Below are 14998 nucleotides of genomic sequence, written 5' to 3' on the forward strand. Positions count from 1 at the left end.
GTGGATACTTCTTCGCAGAATATTTATTTCCTCTCCTCCCGCGCCCCGACGACGACGGCGACCTGTAACCGCGATATCCCCGAAAACCAGTTCGCGTTGGCCGGGAGTTTTGCCTTTTCGGTTGCTAGCCGCGGGCGACGTTCCCCTGTCTGCTTCTCCTCCTTTGCCCCCTGTTCTTTCTGCGCGCACCTTTCCCGTCCTCTCCCTCCCCTCTCCTCCCCCTCTCGCACGACGTCGCTCTCTTCAACATTCCCCGCCCGCGTCCTCTCTCCCCTCGTACCTTGCCCGTGAAGGAGCGTACGTTCTTTTGCTTCCTTTCCCGTGAAATCCTCGACGGTCACGACGGCGACAACGTCGAGTTTTGCGGCCGGTCAACGCAGAAAGAAAGAGAAAGATAGAGGATACGTTCTGTATTTCAGAAAACATACGTCACAATAGCAGGTTTTTTTTTTTTTAGTTTTTTTTTTAGCGGTCCGCCTTTCTCTGTTTTTATTTTCGAGATATTTCTGGACGAGCATAAAGCTACGGGAACTTGACGTGGTTTAGAGAGGAACGATGTGGGCTGCGAAATGTTTATTTTTATATATCGAGTCCAGCGGGTAGCCTCTCGCGAGGCCGCGGATTTCCGGCGACGCGGGGATAAAGTCGCGAGGGATTTCTTAAAAGCCTTGTATGTCCAGAAAAATTCTCAAGCTCGTGTCGGGTTAGAAATTCAGGTTGAATTCGCAATGTAACCGAGCGGACTAAAGGGACCGAGCTAATCTTGTCGAATTTTATTTTTAGTTAAACTCCGTTCTATAAATTAACAAAAACGGGCTTCTCGCACGTTTCCGTTCTGCGTGCACGAAATCGACTCGCTTGCCGATGACATTCCGCGTCTCCGTGTCCCGCTATTAATAATTCATTCGCGCGTTCCGCGCGCCATAATCTTCGCTACTTATCCCCGTTATGGAAGCCTGATATGCCGCGATCATCTGCCAAACTTGTTCCCAAAATTTGATTCTGCGATCTTCCTGTCTCTTTCTCTCTCTTTGTTCCGCCGGGAGGAAGATTCTCCCCGTCTTCCTTTGTGAAGACACGAGGCGGGCACGCCCGTCTCGCACAAACGCGGCCCGCGAGTAGCTGCGGCTAGCGGTTAAACACGAACGCGTCTTGTATCGTGATTCACGAGGCGGTGTACGACATACATCGATGACTGATACGCGATACGTGCATACCTCAGGCCGCGTGTGTCAATTTTACCAATTGATAACGGAAATTACGCCGCTAATCGAACGTCGGCCTATTGCCGCTCGATAGAGATCTAGGCTATCGCGGCCGTCGGAGGGAGGGGGAGGATAATATATTCCTCCGCGCGGTTCCACGAGGATGCGAGGGCTCCTCTTAAAACTATCGATTCACCTCGTAACCAGCACTGACCCTGACGAATTAATTCGGGTCCCCCAACGCGTCCCAGCGTGGAATCGATAGCGCGAGAAGACGGGCAAAGGCATCCCCCGGGGGGGAGGGGGGAGGTATTGAGAACAGAAACGATCACGAGCGCTTGCGTCATCGGTATATCGCGTACAACGTGCGGTATCGCGATTTCGGGAACAACGGCGGCCGATTTCCGCGCCGGAGAAAGTAAAGCGCTCGTTTTCTCGCAACCTTCGCGGGTTTTCCCCTCTCGGCCGTTCGCCTTTTTCCTTCCATTTCGCCCGCGATAATGGGGGGATCCGCGTAGGTGAACCGGAAGAGGAGCGCGGCGACAGCGGGAGCCGATTATTCGCGTAGCCGCGCGATATGTTTTTTTTTTCTTTTTCCTTTGTGTGCAAATGAACGCCGATCTTTGGCTCCGCTTATTATTATTCGAACTTGATCTTTCCGCCATTTGTTTTCGAGGAAGTCGCTATTATATTTTATTCCTGCGGAGATGCACTTTCTCCTAAAGTATAGATGCACCATTAGGCATTGGTTTTCGTACGTTCTAAGACTCGCGTTGCTCTCTATCCGGTGCGTTTATACGCTCCGACGTTGTTAATCGTTCGGCCTTTCCGGCGTTTTTTTCCTTTTTTCCCGCTTCACGTCGGAAAAGGAAATGGAAGGCTATCCGGAAATCGTTCGAGGAATGTGTCAAATTGTGAAATCACCGTCTCACACGCAAGTCGGTGCGAGGCTTCTATGAACTGATGATGGCTATTCATCGTTTTTCGCTGAAACGCGTAATTGGCTAACGGAAACATGCCCGGTAAAATTTTCTAAGAGATTAAGCGAACAAGCGTATTCCGTCCGTCCGTCCGTCTGTCAACCATAAGGTATCGACACAAAAGGAGCTTTATATTATTAATATAAGCAAGGCTTTTGTTTCAAACGAACGGTAAAGAAATAACGACTTTTAAATTTCGATCAGCTTGGGGAAAAAATTTTTTTTCTAAAACGCGAGATTTTTATTACGATGCTATAAAAAGAAATTCGATATATTTGTAACAACTTGGAGAAGATCCTGTCGGAGGAATAGCGATAAGTTTGTATCTTCTCTCGTCGCTCGTAGCGAAAACCGCTGATCGTTCCTAACTGTACTGCCATAAATTCTTTTTAATGACAAAGTGCACCGAGTGGAAACTCTTATCGAGACGTGATTTAAATTTACCGTAAAGAAAAGGCATGAGGAAGCGGCGAAGAGTAACGACTTATTTATAGCGCAATTATGATCGCGCGGCGAAAAGTGCTACTAGTTTTAGGATTTGTTCGGCCGGACATTGCTAAGTATTTTACTTCAGTTCAGCTCTTTAACCGATCCTTTTTTACAAGCACAGAATATTACATGTTTTAAGATCAAAATTAAGTAAATCGCCTTTCTAAAAAAATTAACAAGATAATACATATATCTCGACAAATTAAATTATTGTGTTCAATTAAATGTAGAAACTTGTTCCTTTTTTTTTTTTTTTTTTTAATTACCGATTATTGCTTTGAATTTAAGAAAATTAGTTACAGGTGTTTTTTAGAAAGCATTTTGAGATTTATTATTTTTAAGGGAGCTTGTTATAATTAACGGAAGCAGTGTCTATTATAATTCCAACGTTTATTCAATTGCATTACGTCCCGGCGAAAGGGTTAACCAGGGTGATCGAAGCCTAGCGTGACACCACCACCTAAACGGGTTTGTCCGGTTTCGCGAATTCCAGTCGGCACCGTTATTATTTGCTTTTCCCGGCTTTGCATTACTTTCGCTCGAAATCCGAAGAAGTCATTCTGCCTTTCTGATAATTTAATTCGCAATAATTTCATCTTCCATACGATCGTCTTAATATATATTTTATACGACGTTTATATCAAACGCGGCGACAGCGATACACATAAGCTCGCGAAGCTCGATTTTGATTTACGCGGAAAAGAAAAAAGAGGGATGGAGAGATTTTTAATTATCTAAAACGCCGGATTTCATAAACTATCTGTTACTTTTTTTGCGATATCTTTTTTTTACACGGTGCGATGATAACGAGGTTATCTAAAATATATATCACACCATATCGACGTTGTATGAACATTGTATCATGTATATTTCATTTTACGATCTCTATCGAGCAAGGACATCCTGTTGCTACTGCAATTTTCACGCATTTAATTTCTCTCCTTCGTTCTTTCAGTAAAGTAAATTTTATTTAGTCAATGGAATAATTTAACTGTTATTTTTTAATTAAAAATTAAATTAAAGTATTTATTATTTCCAATTATATCCAATAAATAATTCAGCTCGATTTCGTTTAAAGCGGATAAAACGTTCACGGAGGAACGATTTCAATACACTTTCACTTCGCAAATTTGTCGAATGAAGAAAAATACTTGGACGAACAATTCGTCGGTATTTCGCAATTTTTTTTTTTTTGCGTATCTGTACGCGCCGCGAATTATTCCAGACCGAAAATGCCTGCAATTCCCACGTTTCACGGGCAACCGGTGCCCACTCTCTTGTACAATTGACCGAAGATGTTTGCATGATTACACGTTTCGCATCTCAGTTGCTTACGGAGTTTTACGCGGAAACAGCGTTAGAGGAGAGTTTCCACGATTGTAAAACGACACCCTCGGGATACCTAACGTAGCGCTTCGTCGATGACAATCCCGGTTCCCACCATTATCAGCTTCAATTGCAGGATTGATTAGATAAATTTCGAAGATCCGCGTGAGCTATATCTCGATAAGTTTAATTTTACCAGGGAAGATCTGGTCGGAGATCGGTTCAGAGAAATTTAGAGCGCTTTCGCTTTTATCGGAATTAAATAATCTCCGTGTTTTCTTTGGAGGATGATATGCGAATTTTAAAAAAAATCAAAAATTTGGCTAGCCCGATTTCTCCGGAGAAACCTCATATCGTATGCATATTATACATGTATCTCGCGCATAACGCGCAGCTTGCACACGACACCGTATAATTCCTTTACTTTTTTCGGATATTAGTTAGTAGGTCAGCGTATCAAAGAGAAATTATATGCTCTAGATACATTGTAATTACTCTGAACAATTTTATAATTATACGCGGCTATTAATTGGCGATTTTCCAAAATAGAAGGATTTTATTCGGTGAACTATCTTGGACGCGTAAGCGAGAATGGGAATTACTTCAAGGAGATATTTAAATCATCACGAAGTCCCTGTTTGTCGCGAGGATAATTATTTTTGCACCGAGTGCAAAGGGTGTCCCGTGGAACGAGACACGGCCACGATGATTTATTCTCGTGACGAGATTTTTTAAATACCGCTAGAAGAAACGCTACGCATGCACTGTTTCTTAAGATACCCCAATTATAAACTACGAAAAAAAAAAATCATGCGACTTACCAATCTGCATGAGCGTCAGCGGAGTTGTAGAGTTCTGCCGGTGACTGTAACATAAAATGGAAAATATTAATGTAGACATGCCAAAATATTAGTTAATTAAATTAATAAAAGAAAAAAAAAGGTAAAAGTTTTTTTTTAATAAAGATTTTATTAAAAAAAAAAAATTTATGCTTACCTAAAAGTTGCTCCGCTGATGCAGGATGCTCGTCCCGAGCCTGCTCCTCCTCTCAGATGGGACGTGTCGAGACATCCTTCCGCGCACTGGACACTCGCGAACGCGCCCGATAAATTACTCGCGAAAATTAATTTCTTATTGAACACTATCGCGCGATAGTCCACGACACTCCCGTTAAAAAATTTTTTTATATGAAAGAATGACCGTCCGATTACTTTTGCGAAACTCCCGAAGCGACCGACGAACCGGCTGCGGTTCGTATTTGTACAGTTTCGGCGTGCGACACTTTTTTCCAACGGGAATGTCAGGCTGGTTGCTCCTTCGGCAAAAGTCTTTCTCTGGATTTTCATCTGAAACAATAAAAAGGGATATATGGTTAGCAAAAAATGACAAAAATTAAATTAATATCAAACTTTGTATCAAAAAGACGTAGTCGCTGGGACGCACAATTAATTCGGGAAGGTAGTTCACGCCAGATTACGTGCCCCGGTCCGCCGATTGTGCGTGATTCTTATCGATACGTTATACGGACCGGCTGCCGCGTACGTGCGTCTCGCTCGACCGCTGGAGAAGGACAGCAAGAGTCCGCGTCGGATTTATTTTTATATCCGCGCAATTAATAATGAAATTCTTACGATTACATGCGCGATGTCCGCTGAATTTGTATCGTAACCTTAATTCAATTACGATCGGCAATTCGAGTGTAATTTATTTACAGGGTACGCCCTCGCGATGTAACGAATTTCATATTTGCGCGTCATACTCGTAGACGCTTGTCTCGCATTTTCCGCGGAATACGCGGCGTGCACGGCCGCGTGGCCGCGAACTGCAAAGGGAAAGAACCTGCCCCACCCACGCGTCGCTACGAATCTCTATAAATACTCGAACTCTTGAGAGCACACGTACTCAGCTGCACGCGCGAGAGTGAAACGCGTAATGAGAGCGAGAAGGAACGTATCAGCGCTGATTAAGGCCGAGCGAACCCCGCGGATGGAAGAAATTTTTCAATACACACGTGCGAACGTTTGCATGCTCGAAAAGTCAGGCGATCCTGAGAATTATATGTATATTTCGACAAGTCTTTTACTCAATCAAATAATTTATCCAATGAATTCGAATAACATATAAATAAAAAAGAATTAAACATAAATCAAATTAACGAAGTATATCTCGTATTTTGCGGAAAATGCTCCTCGCGAAAGGTTTCACGAAATCATATAAACTAAATTAATGTAAATGATGCAGCGTTAAAATACTAATAAGTTCTTTATGGCATTTGTACTGCAATTATGTAAGACTGTTTGGAGACTCGGTTCCTTTCGCGGCTGCCGCTCGGTATTTTCATTTTTCGCCGTTACGTTACCTAGACGATCTTACGTAATGAATAAAGTATGCTAATTTTCTTGCCTGTGTACGGCCGCGATCTACCGAGTAATAGCGCACACAACCACGTTATGTCACTTTTGTCGCGTAAATTCCTCGTACCGACAACGTAAGAAAGAAAATATGCGACGTTAATCTGGAAAAAAATATTCCCTCACGTTCTCATGCGAGTTTATAATATTCCAAGATTATCTTGCGCACGAAAGCGAAGCTCGTGAATATCGGGCCATTGCTTCGGCACGAACAAAAACGCTGTGCGTAACACCGATAGAGTCCTACGCGTGTTCCTTATCGCTGCCGCATCCTCCATTGATACCGAGGCCCCAGATTATTTCTCTCTCGACACGTCCCACCTCCCCTTCTCGCTTCTCTTCAGACATTTTTATTTTGTCCCTTGATTTCGATCCCGAGCAGCGATGAGCGAGACGAACGTTTGTATTGTGATTCACGTGGCTGAAGATTAAAAACGCACTCGGGAAAAATATGAATGAGTCACGCGCGCGCGTTCATACTGAGTCGCGCGATACGCCGAGAGTAATATCGTCGAATCGGCAGCGGCATTTAAATTTAAAACTCGAAGATTTGCCTACTGCTATTTTTCGACGGACACTTAGATAAAAAAAAAAAAAAAAAAAAAGGAAGTCGACGTATTTTACATTTAAGTGTTGGCGGTCACGTGTTCAAAAGTGAAGAAATTATCCCAGGTTTCTTGATAATTCTCACGAACGTACGTCGATGAGACCATTGACACGTGCGTGCATCGCGCGAAACGCACGTACGCGCCTACCGTCTCACCTCGTGCGCATAAACATGCGGTACGAATTAATTAAAGTAAAATCAGCGAGGCGTTTGCCTCCTTCGTTTCACTCCTTTCCGACATGTTGTAATCAACGGCTGTCGTGGCGCCATTTCTTTATCATTTTCATTTTTAATGCTTTTTTCTTTCTTTTTTTTTTTTATCAATCACGGAGATAACGAAATGCGATCGACCGCGCGCCCGCGAATATTCTTATCGAATAAGAACTGACGCCTTGTGACGCATCATCGCTCGTGAACGATTAAAGCCTGAATGCGTAACATCTGTTATTTTTATCTAACAATTTCGAATATCAGCTTTTTAAATTAGTCACTTTTAATGAAAAGCGATACGGTTATTTTCGTGGAACGAAGGTTTCGCAAATATCGTTCAACGCGATATACTCGACGGCATTTGGGAATAGCGCTTCTTCTGGGAAAAAAAAAAAAAAATTACGATAGATAGAAAGACAAGAATTCGAAGATTAATCGCAGATTAGATAACTATAACGCTAGGCGATTGCAAAACTTGGCGATGACAATACAACTCGTCGCGATCATTTACGTCGTTATTGTTGCTGCTGCAAGAACAGCGCCTGTAAGCATTCGATACTTCATTATGCATGCCGCCAATATTACATCTTGCACGCGCAGATAAATGCATCGATGAGATTCCCGCTGAGATTCATTCTTCTCGCGTACCGATGGGATTTCAAAACTCAACGTTCGAGAATATCTCTTAGAAGAATCTTACTTTATCTCGAAGACTTTGTGCGTAATTGAAGCTTGCCGTTAACACGTATATCGATATAAATATATTAACGCCGTATTTGTACGATTAATAATGTACTTATATTATTCGTTTGTCGCGGTTTAATTCGACATTTTTTTTTTCTTGCATTATTTTTATTTCATTCAATCGGTTGAAAATATAATCACGTAGATTACATTCTCGGCATGCCAATTTTATTCGTCGGAAATCGTAGTGACGTAACGCGATAAGATTAATTAAAGGTGTAGAAGTTCCGGGCTTGCGAATATTGCTCGCGATAGTCGGAGTAGCTGCGGCAAATTAATTAATATCAAATGGGAGATTAACGTCTGCGATCGAGTTCGCATTCGCGCGCGGAGACGTTGCAGGATTTACGGCGTCTATTAAAAGCTCTCAAGAGCAAGGATCTGTTCGTGCTCGTGAATGTGCGAAAAGCACGGCGCATGCCGGCTGCCACTTCGACCTTTGAATATTTTCTGTTCGATGGATTAGATCCCCGAGCGCCTACGTGCGTTGGTGCGATTACGCGCGGCGTCGCGAAAAGTGACAGTAATAAAGAAGGAATAATTCAGAAAGATCAGCGAGTGAATTTAATTCGCGATCGTATTTCTTTAATTTACGATTTTACGAGGCAGTAAACCAGAAAAATTAAATCCCTGCATCTTTCTTTTAAAAAATGAGAGAGAAAAAAAAAAGAAAAAGATAATACATTATGTACAGAGCATTGTTCTTCTTGATGACTGTGCATCTATTTACAAATTAAATGCTAATGTGTTACAAGAAATGAAGGCACCTCGCTGCCGAGAAAAAAAAGACGGATTAAAAAATTCAGACGTGCTTGCAAATTTCGTGGAATGTTGTCGTAGGTCAGAGCATACTATCGTACCGCTTTAGTTCGCGTGCTAACGGAGCAATGGGTAAACTTGTCTCTCCTCTAGTGAGAGGCGGCGTATCAGAGCCGGCAATGTGAGCTAAAGAACCCTGACTGAAACGCAACGGAAGGGAAAACTCGTCTAGATTTCTCCCCGAAAATATTCGTAAAAAGTCATAAATGACAAACGTCCCTAGCCTCGAAAATAATGGACGATTTTGCATATCACGTTTGTTTAAAGATCCGAAAGAATTTGTGCTGAACCAGCTCGTTTTACACTCGGTGATATTTAATCCGCTGTTCGAGTCATCATATCGATGAAGGTTCGTCTACTTAGGATTTCCACGTGTCCTCGATAAGAGTCCCGTCACGTGCCGAGCGTCGCGAGGCCTTTCGAAGTGCATGATCTACGATTGTATCTATTGCATCGCACATTTTATTGCGAACACTGGACGCATTGTGCCTGTTTACGAGGTGAAGCCCGCAAAATACATTCCGTGAGCCTTATTACAATGCATAGCGAAGCGCGATAATAACTTACCAACGTCGGTGTCATGTTTTTGAATGTTAATCTCGAGTTTCTATTCTTTCTGTCACAGCTAAGTAAAATATAAACATAATTCAACAGCATATAATATATGCATATATATATTTCTTTTTTTTTTTATTTGTGAAATTAAATATTAAATATATTTTTTTTTTTAACAGAAATATTTTATATTTTGCACGTACAGTTGTTTCATAATTATTTAAAATCGATTTCATGGTCCCAACTTTTTTATACCGCAAAATTGAAAAGTTAATCTACGATATTTATTAAAGTATTTTTAACGGAGTGTCGAATATCTGCATTTTATTGAAAAAAAAGTTTGTAATAAAGATTGGTTTTATTAATTAAGTCCAATTATATTAAACGTTGACGTTTCGATATCTACTTTATCTAATACAGTAACATTAAAAAAAAAAAATAAAATAGCCAAATAGAATAAAAATAGAAAATACATAAAAATTAAAGATTGATTCAAAAACATTTAATTTAATATTGTCATTTTTTAATATCATTATTGCGCTTCTCAGCTTTCGTATTTTCTTCCTTCGCTTTTTTTATTGCTCCGTAACGTGTCTCTTTTCTTCGATTGGTTTTTCTATCTTTTAGCCGGTTTTGCTCATTCTTTATTTTCTCATTCGTCCCTCTCGAGTTGCGTGAGTATACAGAAATGCGAGATCAATAGGGTGGAGGGTGTGAGAGTCACCCTCGACTTTGTTCCGTGACTCATAACACACTTGTTCGAACCCATGGTAGGTTTGTCCCGTGAGCCTTAGTTTTCAAACTATTTTTACGATATACCTTTTATTCGCTATGGCTTTGAAAAGCACGTTTTTTTTTATTGATTGGTTTTACAAAAATGTTCCCTATTTCGTCGTATTACCTTTACAATCCCTTGCCGTTGCCGACGTGATCTGTGCCCGAATTTAAGGGAGAAAGAAGAGAGAAAAAGAAAAGAAAATTTGAGAAAATATCGAGAGAGTTATAAATATTAATATTTTCGGGGGATCAATTTTATTTTAAATTTTATCGACGTCGCGAAAGTACAATGCCCTTGTTTTTTTTTCGCAAGCGTACCTTTTTAGGAAAGCACGCAAGACGATGAGTCATTTACGTGTCGATGCGTTTCCGCGTATCGACCTGCGACGCGGACGAAACGTAGGATTGGTTAGCACTCGTCCCGCACGAGGAGGGTGACGGCTCGATCTGGCATAACGGAATATAATTTAATTTGTTTCTCTATCGAATCGCATAATCGATTCGGTCCAGAAATGATGGTGACGTCATCCGTTAAATTACGAACGACCATTGAGACGGAGTACGCTCGGCGTATATTTCAATTACGGCTCTGTGAAACGCACGCGTTGTAAAAGAGGCGTGCGCGAGAAATAAAAAGCTGTGCGTCGAATAATTGAATCGCCGAGATCCTCAAAGGTACAAATAATTACCGGCGTCCGCGATACCCGACGTGAGGGAAAAAATGGAATTTAATAATTGAGCGTCGAGATACCGGCCGGTCAAGTATCTCGAGGATGGAAAAGCACGAATGATCGGTTGATCGCCCGTCACCGGCCGTCGTTCCGCGGCGCGTGTTGCTCGAAAGCCGCGGCATGTACGCGACTATCACCTGCGCTACCAGTTCTCCGTTATTTCATTGCAAATTACTTGCCGAGCTACGAGTCGCGTTATACAGTTATCACAATGAGAAAGTTGTTCCGATCCGAGACGTAGAGACGCACGAGTGGATTTCGTCCGTGCGCGATCGCGAGTTCATCGCGCGCGAAGCCTGTAAACCTTGGGATAAGTAGAGGAAAATCATCGTGAAAATCGCGAATCAAATTCATAGCTTTAACAGCTCAACTCTTGGCCCGCTCGACGATCTTTGAAATCGCCCGATTATTTCTCACTTTATTTTTGTTCCTTTCGGACTTGACGAGCCGCTCGTTGCATTTTCAATTTAGAAATTAATTGTCGATTTAAAAAGTCACGATATCCAACTCGAAAGTTTTAGAGAAAAAAATATAAAAAAGTCAATACAAGCATCCAAATAGAAGTTCGATAAGCTAATGCTGTTCACGATTCCATAAATCAAAGATTACAAAATCGGAGAGACCCCAGGCTGAGGAATTCGATGAAGGTTGACTTTTAAATTTAAGAAGTAAAAAGAAAACGGTAAAACACTTTGAGATTTCTTCCGACTGAGTTTAATTGCTTGTACTGGCCCGTTTATGAGACGCAGTCAGGATAGATAGAAGATTATTATCTCACATACGGAGAGAGTTAATCTTACTTATGCATTAAGTGTGTGTTCACGGTCGAACGGAGAAAAATCTTGCGCGACTTCCTTCTTCCATCGCGCGCTGTTCGGATCGCAAATCGCACACACGTGACTCCGGTGTTCTGCTCGAGATCTTGTCTCTCTATCTCTCTCTCACTTTCTTCTTCTTTTTTTTTTATTCTCTCTCTTTCTATTTGCGTCATATCGCGGCAAGGTGAGATATCGCGAAAGAAGACTAAGAAGGACGCGCGCGCCAGGTTTAGTCGTCGTAGAAGTCGCCTGGCCCTTGAATGGCTGCTTGGAAATGAAAGTAACACGCTACGAATGCCTGTCGGCATGGACCGCGGCTCTTCTCTCTCTGTCACGCTGCAACGGCGACCCGGTTTGATCTTAAGTCTAGCGCTGTGGCATAAATGAAAGATAACATCGTCCTTGGACGATAAAACTCTGTACGAGTTCTGTAAAATTGATTCTGTATTTTGTAAGATTAAAAAAAAAATTAATTAATTAATTAATTAGTTTTGGTAGTCTCTTAACGAGTTCTTTCGATGTGTCTTATGACACGTCGCGCTAAACTAAAAACCGACGGAGTTGTAGACCTCCAAAGGACCACATGGCGTGGGTTACTTTAGTGCGATTACTACGCGATGCTAATTGCAATATGTCATCGAAGCTACGAATGCGCATTTAAGCTTTATTTGTGCACTTTACCGCGGATAACCGAACGTTAATTCGTCCAGTTTCACTTTTCGTGCCGAGCCGCTAAACGACGTTCAGAAGCCTTTCCGCGCACGTCACTTGCGAAATTCCTCATTGTCCCGCGGCGGCGATGGAGGAGGTGGAGGTGGAGGAGGAGGAAACGAGGGGCGTATGTGTGCCAAGAGGTTTTTCTCAGTCGTCGACCGCGATAGATACGGTCGGATTGTTCGTTCGACGGAGAAAAGTCTTCACTCTCTTGGCGGCGAAATCGACAATTCGAACGAACGTTCCGAGAATTTCAAAAAAGGAGGAAACGATCCTTTTTTTTTTTTTTTTCTTGAGAATAAATCTCGCTAAGACTTTCTCGCGTATACATGTATTCCAATATATTTATTCTAATTATCACTTCGCTTTAGATCGGCTACAGAAATTTAGATCCTCTATTAAAATGTAAATGCAGGTTGTAATAATAAATCTTATTTCGTTAAGGTCTCTAGAGTCGTGAGGTTTTCTTATGCATATATGTATATCTTCAAGAATTTTAATTCTATTGTTACTGCATGAAATATTAATATATTCTAGAAAAAGAGACGTAAAATATATTGAAATTATTATAATTCAAAAATTACTGACGTTGACATTAAAAGCTGCATTCGCGTCTTCTATTTATTATTCTATTTTAATTACTTCCACTTTTCTTAATTATTTTAAACATTGTTCTTTCTTTCTATCATTCTCTCTGTTTGTGTTTTCAGGACCAGTTCGAGAATCTGTCCCTACACACGCAGAAAGGGATAGAGTTTCTCGAGAGGTATGGTCACTTCATACGCGATCGTTGCGCGATCGAATTCGAGTATGCGGCTAAACTCAGGTAAGAAACGTAACATCTACCTAAGAATATGAACTAAATTAAGGAAAATTTATGTACTAAATTAAAGGGGGGGAAAAAAAAAGAAAAGAAGCAAAAAGAGCAGTTTCTGCTAGTTACGAAAATAATTTAAAGCGACCAAGAGTTGATCAATGGCAGGTGCACGTTCCACACGCTTGCTCACCTTCCACCTTGCACCCTGTTGTGCAAGTTGACTTGCTCGATGCTTTTTTCTAAGTTCCTTGACAAAAGGATGAGGCCCCTCGAGGCGAAATAATTTCAATGGGACATTCTATATAACGAGCATGTCTCACGCACCCCGCGGGTTCAGGGACGAGGCGAGATCTGTAACGGCTAATATTGTGTTAAAGGAATCCCTTGTCCGTTCCCTGAATGCCATCCGCTATGGGCGCACTTTTGTTCTATCGGGTGTCTCGAAATCCATCTACCGCGGACGCTTAATTATTCCGTTTTGCATTACGCTTAATTACTTCGTCGCTTTGATATGCTGTCGCGCGCCACGTGCAGCAACATTAGTCGTAATTAATTGCTTAGTCTGTTGGCTTGAGTAGCCAAAAAGAAAAAAAAGGAAAAAAATATCGGAATGCAGTTTCGTAGACGTGGAAGGAGTTTTATTTTTATCATTTTTTCTTTTGCAGAATGAAATTCATGCGCTCTGTAATTAAAAATGATGTAAAAATAGTTTGCCTCGTCGCGCAATTTGAAACGCGATCTTGACAATAATGATCTTCCTCACATATAATTAGAATTATCGTTGCAATTGAATACTAATCGCGAGTATGCGCGAATTCGTAAGTGAATCTTCGTGACGAGGAATTGTACGGGATATTCTAGTTCGCCGGAGTCGGTTTTGGCGAAATGAAGGAATTAATTAGAGCCGTACGTGCAACTGCGAGAAACGATTCTACGCGCCTCGCCGCGCATCGTTCGCTTTTGCCTTCTGCATGCGAATCGTCGCACTCGCGCGTCCTTCGTCTTAATACGCTGCAATCTCCGGCGTCTAGCCGGACCCTCGTTTCACTTTCGTGCGAAATCGCGGCGGTCAGTGTACGCGTTGCGAGACGATCCTGGCAAAATTAACTACGTCTAACGCTCTAAAAAATTACTCGATGTCATTTAACGTTAACAACATTCGGATAAAAAAAAAAAAAAATAAAGTTGCGCGTGCATTTAGATGATTCATGAAAATCTCCAAAATATCTTTCACGAAATTTATCCTCGTTCAAGCTTTCTTTCCGCTTTTTTCTTCCGCCCTTTCGTTTATCTGGTTTTTCCCTTTCGTTACTGCGCTCTATCAAGGGAGCAAGATTCAACGTGATTGTATATTTATAGACCGACGTGGACCGCGTGGTAAAAATTAAAACGGCACGCCCAGATCCGTTTTAATCTACGCCGCGACTAAAAATAATTCCGCATGCCTGCGATCTGATATTTCTTCGATTACTGCGCGGCGGCACAGTTCGCGATTTGACCTCTCGATGCACCTCGACAAATCGCGGAATGACCGCGTGCATCGCAATTCCCCGCCAGTGGCATTTTCCATAAGAGGAAGCGAGCGTGTGGAAATGCGCGAGATGTTGCAATTCCGCGGATGTATTCTTCTATTGTTATCGAAAGATTATTACGATTTTTTTAAAATCCCAACCACGTCACGACGTGATGTCACTTGACGATATATTAAAAATTATTAATAATTTAAATTTTGCACGAAGAGAAAAAACCGCGGAGATAATATAGAAATCGTTTCTCCGATTTACTTCCGGGTAAT

General features: G+C 41.7%; 1 protein-coding gene across 4 annotated transcripts in view; it reads left to right on the forward strand.

Annotated features, from left to right (window-relative positions):
* Positions 1-14998, forward strand: part of Cip4 (formin-binding protein 1-like Cip4) — a 28808-nt gene that overhangs the window by 2593 nt on the left and 11217 nt on the right. For all 4 annotated transcript variants that reach the window (XM_070666574.1, XM_070666576.1, XM_070666575.1 and 1 more), the window contains exon 2: positions 13097-13212. In XM_070666574.1, the coding sequence (XP_070522675.1) occupies positions 13097-13212 (116 nt within the window). The remainder of the gene's footprint in view (positions 1-13096; positions 13213-14998) is intronic.

Source organism: Cardiocondyla obscurior, linkage group LG15 (genome assembly GCF_019399895.1).
Source record: "Cardiocondyla obscurior isolate alpha-2009 linkage group LG15, Cobs3.1, whole genome shotgun sequence".
NCBI classification, from domain to species: domain Eukaryota; kingdom Metazoa; phylum Arthropoda; class Insecta; order Hymenoptera; family Formicidae; genus Cardiocondyla; species Cardiocondyla obscurior.